Source organism: Mauremys reevesii, linkage group 25, assembly GCF_016161935.1.
Source record: "Mauremys reevesii isolate NIE-2019 linkage group 25, ASM1616193v1, whole genome shotgun sequence".
Lineage (NCBI taxonomy): Eukaryota > Metazoa > Chordata > Testudines > Geoemydidae > Mauremys > Mauremys reevesii.
In genome coordinates, this window is record NC_052647.1 from 14525128 (window position 1) to 14539461 (window position 14334).

Consider the following 14334-nt stretch of genomic DNA (forward strand, 5'->3'; position numbering starts at 1 on the left):
GCCTCTAGACAAAGTATTCGTTTTTAGTCCTCAATCAATGAGGGATTTACAGCTTCTGGATTCCAGTTTGGGTTGGAATTAATGGCTGAAACTGGGCTCCTGGAATTTACTTTTTGTTTTCAGATTTGTGTTTCTTTTATGGCAAATGCATGAATTACTCCAGAGTCACTTGAAAGATGGTGTTCACCCTACTGAAAAAGTCCCCGTATCTTTGGACTAAACTGACTCAAAGCATAGAGATTGTCCTTCAGCCCCAAATTGGAGCCAGTTTTGTCTCTGACTCTTGGGCCCAGTTCCATTGATTTCTATGAAAGTTAGGAGCCTAAATACCTTTGAGGCGCTGGGCCTTAGTTTTTAAAATTAACCTTGCAATAGAATGTGGTCCCTTAGACAAATACAATGTGGGCTCTACATAGTTCCTCTTCTCCAGATCTCTCATTTAGTGCGATTAATAATCATTACCCCTTAAGATCCAGGGGATGAACAACCAAGGAGACACAAGTCCAAATGCCTTCATGCCCTTGAACCTTAAAATCCCAAGAAGAGGTGCCAGTTTCAGGTCCTAGCTGCCTAAATGTGCCCCCCCCCCAAAATTGAGGCATGTAGAACGAGAGGTCTCTTGTGGAAGTTTGAGCCAACTTTTCTGTGCTGGCACTGCCAGTGTTCCCTTGCCTAGTTTTGGTAAACAATGGAGACTGCAGGCATTTAAGTTGGGTTATAACATCTTCCCCCTGCCCTCTTCTTTAGGGATGTTCCTGGCTGATCTCATTGAGAAGTATTTTGTGTCGCCCACTCTCTTCCGAGTCATCCGACTGGCCCGTATTGGCCGCATCCTGCGTCTGATCAAAGGGGCCAAGGGGATCCGCACCCTGCTTTTTGCCTTAATGATGTCCTTGCCTGCCTTGTTCAACATCGGCCTCTTGCTGTTCCTGGTCATGTTTATTTTCTCCATCTTTGGCATGTCGAACTTCGCCTACGTAAAGCACGAGGCCGGCATAGACGACATGTTCAACTTTGAGACCTTCGGCAACAGCATGATCTGTTTGTTCCAGATCACCACCTCGGCTGGCTGGGATGGCTTGCTGTTGCCTATCCTGAACCGACCGCCGGACTGCGACCTAGATAAGGAGCATCCCGGGAGCAGCTTCAAGGGAGATTGTGGTAACCCCTCCGTGGGAATCTTTTTCTTCGTCAGCTACATCATCATCTCCTTTCTGATTGTGGTGAACATGTACATCGCTATTATTCTGGAGAACTTCAGTGTGGCCACGGAGGAGAGTGCTGACCCACTGAGCGAGGACGACTTTGAAACCTTCTATGAGATCTGGGAGAAGTTTGACCCTGATGCCACACAGTTCATTGAGTACTGCAAGCTGGCAGACTTTGCTGATGCTTTGGAGCACCCACTCCGTGTCCCTAAGCCTAACACTATCGAACTCATTGCCATGGACTTGCCTATGGTAAGCGGGGACAGGATCCACTGTCTGGACATCCTGTTTGCCTTCACCAAGCGTGTGCTGGGGGACAGTGGGGAGCTGGACATCCTGAGGCAGCAGATGGAGGAAAGGTTTGTGGCATCTAACCCTTCCAAAGTGTCTTATGAGCCCATCACGACCACGCTCCGGCGCAAGCAGGAAGATGTCTCGGCAGTGGTTATCCAACGGGCTTACAGGGTTCGCTTAGCAAAACGGGGCTTTATTTGCCGGAAGTCTGCCTCTACTAAGCTGGAAAACGGAGGAACAAATCGGGAGAAAAAAGAAGGCACCCCATCCACCGCATCCCTCCCATCCTATGACAGTGTAACTAAACCTGAAAAGGAGAAACAGCTGCGGGTGGAGGAAGGAAGACGAGAACGAGCAAAAAGACAAAAAGATTTCAAGGAATCCAAGTGTTGAGACAAACAAAAATATGTTGTACAAATTTTAAAAAATTTGCGAGCAAAAAGATTGTTTACAAACTTCACAAAATATATCAATACGGAACAGCTAAGGAGACACCTGAAGATCTTATACCAAACATAGTCTGCTTATTGTGTGACAAAGTTGCATCTAAAAGCAGTGACCTACCACCTGTTTAAAGGACCCTTCTAAATGAACATTTAAAAAGGAAAAAAAGGATTTTCTATTGTTTGGGCAGGTGGCTACTGCATGTTCCACATCAATCAATGCAACTTGGGACAAACAAGCAAAATAAACACACACACACACTAAAAAACAAAACCCGCTGCTTGGATTAATAGATCTCCCACAGCAGCCAAAAATTGATCATTTTCTCATTTTGTTGATTATCAAAAGAAAACCCAGAAGTCACAATGTTAAAGGGTTTGTTTGTTCATGCGAAACTAATTTGCATTCCTGCATTTAGTTAAGCAGCAAAAAAAAGAAAAAAAAAGAAAAAGGAAAAAAAAAGGCAAAATAAAAACTGACAAAAAAAAGAAACAAAAACCCACCCATTTAGCCCATGCCGTTTGATTGTCATAGTTTATTTGGTATTTATTATCTTGCATACTACTTTCTACATGGGCTTTACTTGGTTTGGGAGATGGGGTAATCAGGTATATTCAGCCTGGAAACTTGCTCAGGCTGATTTAAAAAAAAATTGTGCTTGTTCAATGCATAGAAATGATTTGCATGATGGCATGCTGTGACCAGGAATCATGCATGAAGAATCATTAAACCACAAGACACTCAATATTCTTCCACAACAGTTGGTTAAGCCATAAGTTCGAGGCACTCCACTGACTACTACACACTATATTTGGAGGTTAACCTTAAATATAATCATGCCCTTCACCAATATTTACCAATTTGTAACAATCTTTCATACACCCTCCAGCAGGAAAAAAATGAAACAAGCAGATGAAATCTCTGTGTGTGTGCGTGCGTGTGTGTGTGTGTGTATGTTTAACAACCTGTCGTTTCCATACAGCCATCTTTTGCACATTTAAACAAATAATCATACAGAAAGAAAAACCTAAATATTGCTCTGGATCCCATCTGAGGGGAGAATATCTAATATTCAAGAATGGCACTGCAAAACCAACCTCTAGGGCGTAAATACCAGTCAACAAGGTCATTTGTATCCTGTAATAATTATTATTCAGCCGCCATACTGCAGCAGACACTTTTCGTGTAGCGAGAACAGTGCGATGTAGGAAATAGCATATTGTCTCTGCAGGTGCAATTTTGGGAACTTGGATAAAGCAAGGGGACGTGTAACTCACAGGGTTTAATTGTGTCCCATGTTCCTCAGAGTTGTTGCTTTCTTGGGGTGGCAGCGGGGGCTGAGACCCAGGTGGATTTGTGAAACTCTGAAGTCATCTTTATGTTCTTCCATCATTACTACTTTTTGCAGCTTGCACTTTGATGCTACCATGGTTTTCCTTGCTTTTGTAGCCACAAGGTTTTTAAACAAAATGGAACACATTAGAGTTGACAATAAAATAGCAATATGACATGGGGCACAGTGCTGAAGATGAGGTGTCTGATGTCATGTGCCTTCACCTTCTTTCTGTTTCATACGTTGTCACACTGTAGTAACTAAAAGGTCCTGCAGATTTGGGTAGACACTAGAGCTACCTCTCAACTAGTCTGATCACTGAGTGGTAAATCGTTCAGTCGGAATGTCACCGGGAAAGCTCAAACTTTTGTGTTTCTTCGTGAGGATATGAGACCCTTTAATATTCTGTTTGTCCCCTCCTCAGTCAATAAGCCAGCTGTCAGTCATCACTCTAGGTGATATTTTCTTCTAAGAAGCCTTGGGGAATAGCTCTTGCCAGTGGGAAAAGGCAGCAATGCACTGAAAGATGACAGTTTTCCAGCTGCAGCTTGTGTACTGGTTAAAGAGTTGCTGCCATGTTACATTTTGAAAGGGGGGTTATGACATTACTGCATTGAATTTGTAATATAGAATAAAGAGAAACAGGATGACTGAATGTAGACCAAATAAAATGTATCTTTAAAAGGGTAAAAATAAGACAGCAGAACTTTTTAGATGACAGGAAGGCAGTTTAGTTTGTATAATCTCAGATGACAAGTGTCACTTAAAAAGCAAACGCTATTTGACAGACATCTGTGCCAAGTTGGGCTGTATAAATGCATAGTCTAGCCATTATGATGTCAGTGGAGGAGTTCGTCTGTACTGGAGAACACAACAAAGGACCATTTCAACCCTGTTAGATTTACCCCACTTACTACTAGGCTATGGTGTATAATAAAGATGAAAACTACATACATATGTACAGGCTACATTGTAAACAGCACAAAAAAAGCTGAAAAGTGTGGTTGAACTTTTTAAGAAAATATTATAAATACTGTAATATATCAGTTTATTTTATCGGCATGCCTTTTTGTAAATACAAAAATTAAATAGAACGGCGTCTGGCTTATGCCATTGTCCATGTTTATTTTTAATTTTTAAAATATTTTCCTTAGATTTTTAGATGTTGTCAGCCAATGTACATTCCCTACCCACCAACCCTACACCCCAAAATAGATAAAAAGAAAAGCTTTAGTGCAAATTATCTTTACAATGACAAAAATATTTTTTGTCATTCCAATGTGCAATAAGTTCTCTGACCATTTCTATGCAAGATTTGGCTAAATTACATAATTGTTCTTAAGTTGGGATATCAATCTGTAGGTGAAGGGTGGTGCATTTACTGCTCATGCTGGCAACTTCATTGAGTTACTGGAGTCAGTTTAAGTAAGACTTCCCTGTGATCTCTCTCTCTCTCTATTTTTAACAGTTAAACTATTTATCAGTCTCTATTGAATACAAAGGCCATCAGTCTTGCTGAAAAATACAATGAACAATTTCTCCAACTGTTCAGGGACAGCAGAGTCTATCCTCCTGCTCAATTGAAAATTTCCTTTTTTTGTTTTATTTTTAAAAATGTCTTTTTTGTAGCAAATATCCCTCAGCCACAGTTCACAGGGTGGTGAGAGAATTGTTCTGCATCTTTGGGAACCTTCACACAGTGAGGCTGAGGCTGCAAAGGAAGCTTTGGTCTGAAATAAAGCGGTCAGGGTAGCTTCATACACCATATCGTTGCATAGAAATGCAGATACAGTGTGTGTGTGTGTGGGGGGGGGTTGTAGTAAAGTCCTTGGTGAGGAATTTTTTATTCCAGAGTCAGGGTTGTGGGAATAAAACAATAGGCTGCTATTTAATTTGGATTAAAATGCCAAAAGAATTTGGCTGTAACAAGTGGTTCCCCTTTCCTTCCCCTCAGCATGTGTAAAATCCTCCCTGTTGTTTTGGTTCATTTATTACCCTGTTCTTAAAAGGGCTGGGGAGGGGGGAAGAAATATCAGTTCAAGCTGCTTTACTCACGTTTCTGCTCTATTTTCACTTAAAAAAAACAATAAATGCTAATGTGGAGGAATAAGAAAAAAACTAAAACCATGAGCTGATGTCGTAGAGATCACACCCAAACTTTTTGTAGTATCGAGTTTTCTGTTGCAACAAATGCTAAAGCTGTGACAGACCAATACTGAAGATCAGCATATTAGAGATTGCATGGTGGCTCATCCTGCTCTAACCCAAACATGATTGAAAATTACATTACTATAATCCAAAAGAACAAGGTAAGGGTGTCTTAGTGTCCATTTAGTTCACTGGTTTCCCCCTCCTCACCCCCATTCTTGCTGGGTTCTTATTTTTTTCAAAGTGTATAAAAGTGGCACAAATAAGACCTAACTTGTGGTGCAGGGGAAGCTAGTGGAAGTGGTTTTGTTTCTGTTTTTATTATTCACCGAGAGAGATTTGTGGCCTTTAGTGGCTCTTTGCTGGTATCTAGCAGACTGGTCGCTCTTAGTGCCAATCCGCAGCCCCCTTGGCATTTTCATCAGAGGTTACTGCTGTGATTGGGCACAGTGACTGCAGCATGTTGATAGCAGCTGAGCAGGTTGGTGGCCTTTGTGAGGCCAAGTGGTGGCTTTTGGTTAATATCTTAGTGAATGCATCACAAAAAACACCATCAAAACTGGCCCCCATTCACTGGTAGGCTCAACAGAAGCCAAAGATTGAAGGCTGTGCAGCTTGCAGTCCCCTCTTGCTCCTGGGTGTAGGGAACGCTTGCTCTGGCGACGTGCAGGGAACTTTAGTCTGCAGCACTCTCAATCCAATCAAAAGACAGAAGCCCAAATTGTACAGAATACGTGAAATTCCCAAGCATCCGCCAGCATACCTGACATCCCCAACAAAGACAGCAGGGGTGATGCAGGGTCGCTGCAGCAGCAGCAGAACGGAGAGAACCCAGATGCTCCTGTCACTTGAGAAACTCCATTAAGGGTAAGCCATAGGGGAACCTTTGAGGCAGCTGGCCATTGCTGAATCCATGCAGTGGAGCACAGTGGTACTCACACACTGCTGCCTCTTTGTTCAGCTTCCCTTTGTACACGTCTTTCTTTCCAACTGAAGGGCAAGGTAGTGCGTTAGCTTCGTGTGCTAGTTATGGCTCGCTGGAGGCCAGGTTTTGAGTCCAAATAGTTGCAAGTCAAATCATGTAGGTGTTGGTTTAAAATACTTCTCCCTGGAAGAGGTTCCCCCCACCCAAACTGCACAGAACAATAACCGAACCAACCCAACCCAGAACTCTGATCCCCTAACATGGGTCAGTCTCTGGTCAAGAAAGCCTGGTACTGGACTAGCTGTGGGTACTGCAAGCCAGGACTGTGAGGCACTACATGAACTTGGTGGGAAGCTTGCACAAGACCTGGCTGTGCGGTACTGCACCGGGAGTTGTCAGCCACTTCCAAAAAAGAATCTAAACAAATTGCCAAAAAAGTTAGAGGAGAAAAATCTTCCAAATTTGCCCTTTGCAAGTTTGTTGCATGTTGTGATTTTATAGAGGGGTGTGTGTGTGTGTGTGCGCGCGTGTGTGTGTGCGCGTGCGTATGGCGGGTGTATGCTGCATAGGTGAGGTGAGGAGTGGTGTCCAGTGGCTAGAGCAGGAGACTGGGAAGCGGGACTCCTGGGTTCTATTTCCAGCTCTACCGCTGACATGTTGTGTGACCTTGGACAAATCACTTAACCTCTCTGTGCCTCAGTTGTACCCATCTGTCAAATGGGTGTATAATTACCTACCTCACAGGGGTGTTGTGAGGCTCAATTAGTTAACATTTGTAAAGTGCTTTGAGATTCACAGCTGCAAGTGCTATTTAGATGTGCACAGTAGAATCATGGACTAAGGGGGAAATGAGATGGTACCATAAATGCTGCTAAATGAGTCATTTTTAAACTGCACTGCTCTAGTGAACCCGGCTTCTCAACAACGATCAGGGCAAAGATTTTCTTTCTTTTACTTTGCTTATGTGACTTGTTCTGGATACTGTGTTAATTCCCCCCCCCCCATGCTGTATTAGCCTTCCCCTTTCGGCCCCTCCCCCCCCCTAGATTTTGTTCCCTGTTCTGTTTCACATGAAGAAAGGAGGCGGAAATAATTGGTGTTTTGGGGATGGGGTGGTGAAAGAATGTAAAAACACCATGTGCTGGAAGTCTGAGAGTCTGAATTTTGATTTCCTTTGTACTGTACATCTTTTTACTTTGGAATTTGCAATAAAAAGGTATGTCCATCTTGTTTTAACCTCTTCTCTTGCATGACCTGTCACTCTGTCACCCTTCAGCAGTGGCTGGCATGGCCCTGCACAAGGGCGGCTCCAGGCCCCGGCATGCCGCGGGGGGCACTCTGCTGGTCGCCGGGAGGGCGGCAGGCGGCTCCGGTGGACCTCTCGCAGGCGTGCCTGTCCTGCAGCTCCGGTGAACCTCCCACAGGCGGTCCGCTGGTCCCATGCCTGCGGGAGGTCCACCAAAGCCGCGGGACCAACGGACCCTCTGCACACACGCCTGCGGGAAAAGCTGGATGTCCCTTAAACTGGGCTGCAGGAGGCGGTGCTTATAGGCCCATGCCAAAGAGCGTATGCTCTACCCCTGCCATTACCTAAGCTGCCAAAATGTCCTGTTCCCCCGCCGCTTGCACTGAAGTCAAACTGTGCAGGAGGCACTGAGTACCTTGCAGGATCAGATTCAAACTGGCTCCGTGGACTTTACTTAAGCACACAGGCACTGTGGGTCACGAGACAGATCTGGCAGTCAGATGCAGCTGTGATAGATTCTGTGCCTGGCTCTCCTGCTGTGGGACCTTGGATCTGTCACATCCCCCTTCTATGCCTCTGTTTCCCCTTCTTTGAGCTGGGTTAATGAGCCTAACTTCCTTTGTAATGAAGCACCATGGGCATGATCCTTTCAACTATGACAGTCAGGGGGTCGGGGTTTTAAAAATAAATCAATCTTTCCTTCAAACCTGCACTGAGCTACTGCAGTTCCCCTCAGGAAGAAAAGCCTCGATTGTTGCAGGCCCCCCCCCCCGCCCGCCTCCTGCACAGGGACACAGCGGGGCCGTTCTGCTCCACAGGCTGGGTGAAATCCCTGTATTTCACTCAATCTGGTGCAGCGGAGGGGGATTAGGTGGTGAACAGCAACATCCAGAATTGCAACCTGCTTGTCAAGCATGTGGGCTTGGTCGGAGGGAGGGTGCAAAATAATGCAGCAGGCGGGGTGGGGTGGTAGATGCATGATGCCAGCTAGGTGTGTGGCGGGAAGGTTTCTCACTCTGACAATTCCAAGTTGCCTCTACAACCAACCCCTGCAAGGCATGAATGTTGGCCACTTGCCCTACAAGGATTTAGATGCGCTACTGATGGGACTGTGGGTTTGTCCCCCTTTAAGGGCTGATGCAAGATGTCTCGCCCCAGTAAGCGCTTTCTCCTTTCTCACACACTCTCGTGGTTTTATGTGAAATTTGTTCTGGGCTGTTTCTGGTGATTAACACAATTTAAGGGCTAGTTATGATTTTTTTTTTTAAAATGGTCTTAAGGACACAATTCCTGCTACAACTTGCAGAGTGAGGAGCGATTTTTTTTTTTAAACTTCCAGCCCCAGTAATTTCACACAACCTGCAATGCAGGTGCCTTTGATGGGTATCGCAGCCATTTGTTGTAAAACAGTGTGCTTATTTCATTTCAATCCAGGGGAGGGGGAGCGTACAGGCATTGGCACATAGCCCTCCGTACAGAAAAGTTCCTGGCCTCCCCAGTGCAACGTTATACGGACCATACGATGCCGTGGAAAGAGGACTCAATTCTGGAAAAGAGTAACTAGACCTGAGTGAAAGTTGCTGCTCTCCAGCTCAGAACCGGAACACAGCTGGACAGAACCACTCCTCAGCGTGGGCAAAGCTGACTCCAGTCACTGCTCCACCTAGTCGTCGCTAAGCTGCAGCGCCAGTAACGGTGGCTCTGCTTGAGCACAGGGGGCTAGGAGCGGTGGAAGGGGGCCCTGGTTTTGTCCTGTTTACATACAGCACATGGCCTGGGTGCAGAAAGAAGGGCCCGGCGCTCAGCCGCCTCGCAGCTGGGCCAAGCGCGATCACAGCTGGAGACAGTCGCACAGCTCATGGGAAAGGCAACCCCTAGCGACAGTTTATAAACAACTTGGCTCCAGCAAGCACAGTCAGGGTGGGGCTGTGTGCGGGGGGAGAGACCCGGGGTGGAGAGCAGGGAGCCTAGGCCCTGCATCCATGCAGGAGCTGCTGTGGGCAGCTGACAAACAGCAGGGGTCACGCAAGGGTTAAATCCTGCCCCTAGTGAAGTCAATGGCAAAATTCCCATCACCTGCAATGGGGCCAGAGTGTCACTTGTGTATGTGGCCGGCCCGTGATGGGATGATGAAAGGACGAGCTGGGTGCCTGGTAATGAGCAGCCGGCTTGGCACGCAGCGAGCCTGGCAAAGGCCCAGATTACTGAGCCGCAAGGGGCTGCAGAGTCAGGCCCGTAAGGGGCCAATGCTCCGGTGGTGGGACCTGGCATCGATCCATTAGCGGGCTGCCCTCGCGCCTGTGCTCATTGCCCTTACTGAGCTGAAGGGCTGGGGAAAGCCAAGATGTATAGGGGAGGATTTGCTTGTCCTGCTGACAGCCCACGGGGGCGCCCGCTGTGACCGAGGGCCCCTGCCCGGGGAAAGCGCTGGCTGGGACTTGCAGCACGTCCACAAGGGCAGCGTATTCAGCTGTGCCGTTTCACCTTGTTACGGGAGCCCCACCCCCCGTGAGCTGCGCTGCCCTGGCTGAAACAGCCCAAGGGCCCCGCTGTGACCTTGGGCGTGCGGCCAGCACGTTATTTACTCACTGACTGGAAACACCAAAAAAAAAAAAAAAAAGCCTGCAGCAAGCACTGTACCCTGGGGGAAGAGTGAAAATGGGCCCCCGGCTCAGGTGCCCTTGCCGAGGCCTGTGCCAGCCCGGGAGAGGGCTCACAGTGCACGGGTCAGGTGGGTCTCCTATGCAGTGACCAGCTTCCCAACAATGCTGGAGGGATTTGGTTCTGGCTTCATGGTAAGAGTGAACTGCAACTCTAGGGTCCCCTCCCCGAGTATGCTTGAACCCACAGGCTGTGGCTTGCTGGCTGACGCCAGCCATGAGCATGGGGCCCCGGGGACAGAGGTAGGGCTCTGCCAGACCCCAAAAGCTACAAGTCTTGGCACATCAAGACCTTGCCCTGGAAGAGGCGGGCCAGGATGATCTGCCCCCCGTCCCCCCGACCTGAACATGAAAGTCAAGCTCCCCCCATCCCTACAATAGAAGCAGTCCCCTATGCTAAGGGACCTGTACACCACTGGCGCAGATTGGAGAATCAGATCCAGCATCTTTTAATAACGCTCAGGGCAATGGATAATTAACCCTATGTTGCTGGATTGTCACTCAGCACAGGGTTGGTTTTTTAAACCATAAAGTAGCCAGCTGGAGGCTGCTTGTCATAGGCACTGTACTGAGGCGGTGTGGCGCCCTACCGCGTCGGAGAGGGTCGAGCCCCGGCGAACTCTTGTACAGGCACACAGAGCTGCTCCACGTGCTCCCTTGCTCTCTCCTTTGCGAGTGAGCTGCTGCATACACATCACAGTGCGAACAGGCACCCGCCCAACGCCTCCTTCGAGCTAGAGGACAAACGTTGTGGAATGTGCTCCTGTTACAGACTGCCATCCGCCAGCAGCTGTGGGCAGGCAGGAAACGGGACATGCTGAAGAGGCATTCCCCAGTGCCTCAGGAGGAGATACAGCGCCAGTCATAGCTGGCTTGGTGCCAGGATATGACCACCCAGGCCTGGGCCTGCTGCATTGTTACAGATAATAGTTAAGTCACCTCTGCAACAGCTTCTGTATCTTTCAGGTCTGTTATTCTTCATCTTAAGCATGCAGGGGTTCTTGGATCAAAAACTACCACCTTCCTCAGCGCCAGTACCATGTAATTAGTAGTGTGCGCTCCAGCTTTTGCATGCTGCCAGGAAGGGTTAAACCCTGCCCTTCAAACAGCTGAAAGCTCAGGGGGTTGAGAAAACAGAGCCACTTTTTGCCTGCCTTACCAGAGGCTGCAGCCAGGCGTTCAGGACACGCAGCTCCAGGTTTGCTTTTCTCCTTGTAGCAGGAGTAGAGTTGACAGCTTAAAGTATGATTTGGGGGGGGCCTCACAGCACAGAAAAACCTCCACTGCAGATGCATTAATGCAGCGTAAGTGCCTGAGTCAGCACCGCTGGGAACTGCTCGGTGCATCCGTAAGAAGAGCCTGGCTTTAGCTATGGCTGCAAGAAGCATTTTCTGTAGCATCACATTTTTAGAACACAGGTTACCTGATCGCCAGAGAGGAAATAGTGCCCCCCCGCCGCCCCTTTCACTCTGCCTATGTTGTTACTGCACCTAAGGGGCTGAGCACGCGAATGCCCTTGAACGCACTGGCAGGCCTGCGGGAGGGAGGAGGGGAGGGTGCCTCTGTAGCAGGATCACAGCAGGTGGAGCAGGACAAGTACATCACATGGCCTCACAACCCGCAGAGGTAAAGTGAGGCTAAAGAAGGCTCCAAAGGTGGCGCAGAAAGAACCGTGCCGTAGTGGCTGCCCCGCCCCGTTCTGAAGCCCGGGGAAGGCGCTTGCAGTAACGGGTCTCAGTTGCCGACAGCACTGACTTGCTTGGGAACTGGAACTGCCAACCCCCAGCATTCAAAAAATCCTGAGTCAGCTCTCAAAAAAACCATATGACTTTTTTTTAAGTCATGAATGGAGGGTGCTTTGTGTTTTCATTCTGGTTTCTGGGCCTGCAGGTTACTGGCCCATCCCATTTCCCACACAGCCCTCTGCGCTAGAAGCCTCTTAAAACAAACAAAACAAACAAAAAAAAATCCCACCCACCCCTCCGCTTCTCCTTTGGTCACTTGACTCTCGGAGCCAGGGCTTTAAGAAAGGACATCACGTATCACACGACTCAGGCTAACACCGTGACAATTGGCAGCCCTTGGAAAGTTGCTTCCCAACCCCTCTAACTAGGCACGGCTCCTTGCCCCCTACACTGGCTGGCTTCTGCCGGGAATCCAACATGTTACTCTGTGCACAGCAGCACCTCCTAGTGGCAATCTTGGGGCTGCCATTGAAACAGCCTCTCTCAGCTGTCAGCTCTGGGTCTCAAACTAGATTTTGGGGAAGAGGCAGAGAGAGTCAGTCAGCTAATTGCCTCCCACTGTCTCCAAAACCTACGGGGTCCTGAAGCGTGTGTGTGCATGGAGCAGCTCCACTCCTCCTCATGCTGAGCAGATTGGAGTCTAAACAGAGACTCGGCCCAAGTGATTTGCTACTGGACAGAGATATTCCCAAGGCAAAGCAGCTGTATCGACTGGATGTTACTCTCCAAACGATCGCTCTGCCCAGTGCCTGGCTAACCAGGAGTTGCGAAAGGCAAATCAATCAATGCTAAAGTCCAGAGTCATTACAGTTCTGGGAACACACAATGAGGTCAGCATTCTGGGAAGCAGCAATGAATCAAACACACAGAGACGCCTCTAGTGAGCCCTGAATCAGATACTAAATCACCCAAGTCTAAAGGGCAGGGAGTTGGGTCAGGGAGTGTCAGGGCAGCCATCCAAAAGGGCAAGCGTGCAGAGAGCTTGGTGAGTAAGGATGCGTCTTGTGCCAGGAGGGTTTAGGCTGAGGATCCCCAAACTCTTTGCAGACAGTCATGAAGCCCCTGTGGGAAGGAGGCTAATAGGAGCGGGTCCATTTCACAGACAGGAGGGAAACGAGACATCAAGAGACTAGGGCCTGGTCTACACTACGCGTTTAAACCGAATTTAGCAGCATTAAACCGATTTAACCCTGCACCCGTCCACACAATGAGGCCCTTTATATCGATATAAAGGGCTCTTTCTGTACTCCTCCCCGACGAGCGGAGTAGCGCTGAAATGGGTATTGCCATGTCGGATTAGGGTTAGTGTGGCCGCAAATCGACGGTATTGGCCTCCGGCCGGTATCCCACAGTGCACCATTGTGACCGCTCTGGAAAGCAAGCTGAACTCGGATGCACTGGCCAGGTAGATAGGAAAAGCCCCGCGAACTTTTGAATATCATTTCCTGTTTGCCCAGCGTGGAGCTCTGATCTGCACGGGTGGCGACGCAGTCCCAAATCCAAAAAGAGCTCCAGCATGGACCCTACGGGAGATACTGGATCTGAGCTCTGTCGGGGGAGCTGAATCTGTTCTCTCAGAACTCCACACAAGTTGGTCCAATAAAAGATGTTACCTCACCCACTTGGTCTCTTCCCTCCCCCCCCAGAACTCCCCCCCCCCCCCCACACGCTTGGGGCAGCAAAAATCCTGGAGCCAGCCCTGGGTATTGATCCGGAGCTGTCGGTGAATCCTCCTGAGGGGAGTTTGTGGTGGGGGATTGCTCTGCATCTGTACAGCCTTAGGCTGGGGTCATGCCTGTTCCCACATGCTAAGAACAGTCACTTGTGCTGGGAGACACCCAAGAAATCCAGGGACAGGTAGGAATTAGTATGGGTGAGTCAGTAGTAAGAATCCTTGTGGGTTTTTTCCCTCCCCTCCAGAGCATTGCCTCTGAGAGCATCACTGAAAACTGGCCCTCTGGCTCAATGCCCCACTGTGGCACTAACCGTTCCACGCTACCTTTTGAGCTGGGAGATAAGTAAGGTTGTGAACAGTTGCAGTATTTTTCACATCAATAGTGTGTCTTGGATATTTTCAGAACCCTGGCCAACGGGCATATGGCTACCTGCATCTGCCTTACACACACGCGCACACAAACTAATGTCCCCGTGCCCCGGCCTCACAGCACCCAGGGTAGGGGAGCGCAGCAGGGTGTGTGACTGGAGCATTCTGTGCTCCAGTTGTTCTGGGGTATAGATGGCCCATAGGATGCTATAGAAAATGCTTGTACGTTAGTGCCCCCAGGGGCTGCTTGCTTGAACTTATGCTCAGAGCCAAACTGGACTCTGGAC

At 48.4% G+C, this 14334-nt stretch overlaps 1 protein-coding gene across 1 annotated transcript in view; it reads left to right on the forward strand.

Moving 5' to 3' along the window:
• Positions 1-7588, forward strand: part of SCN8A (sodium voltage-gated channel alpha subunit 8) — a 147731-nt gene extending 140143 nt beyond the window's left edge. Inside the window, exon 29 of the mRNA XM_039514119.1 lies at positions 748-7588. Coding sequence (XP_039370053.1) covers positions 748-1895 — 1148 coding nt within the window. The 3' untranslated portion in view covers positions 1896-7588. The remainder of the gene's footprint in view (positions 1-747) is intronic.
• The last annotated feature ends 6746 nt before the right edge of the window (positions 7589-14334 follow it).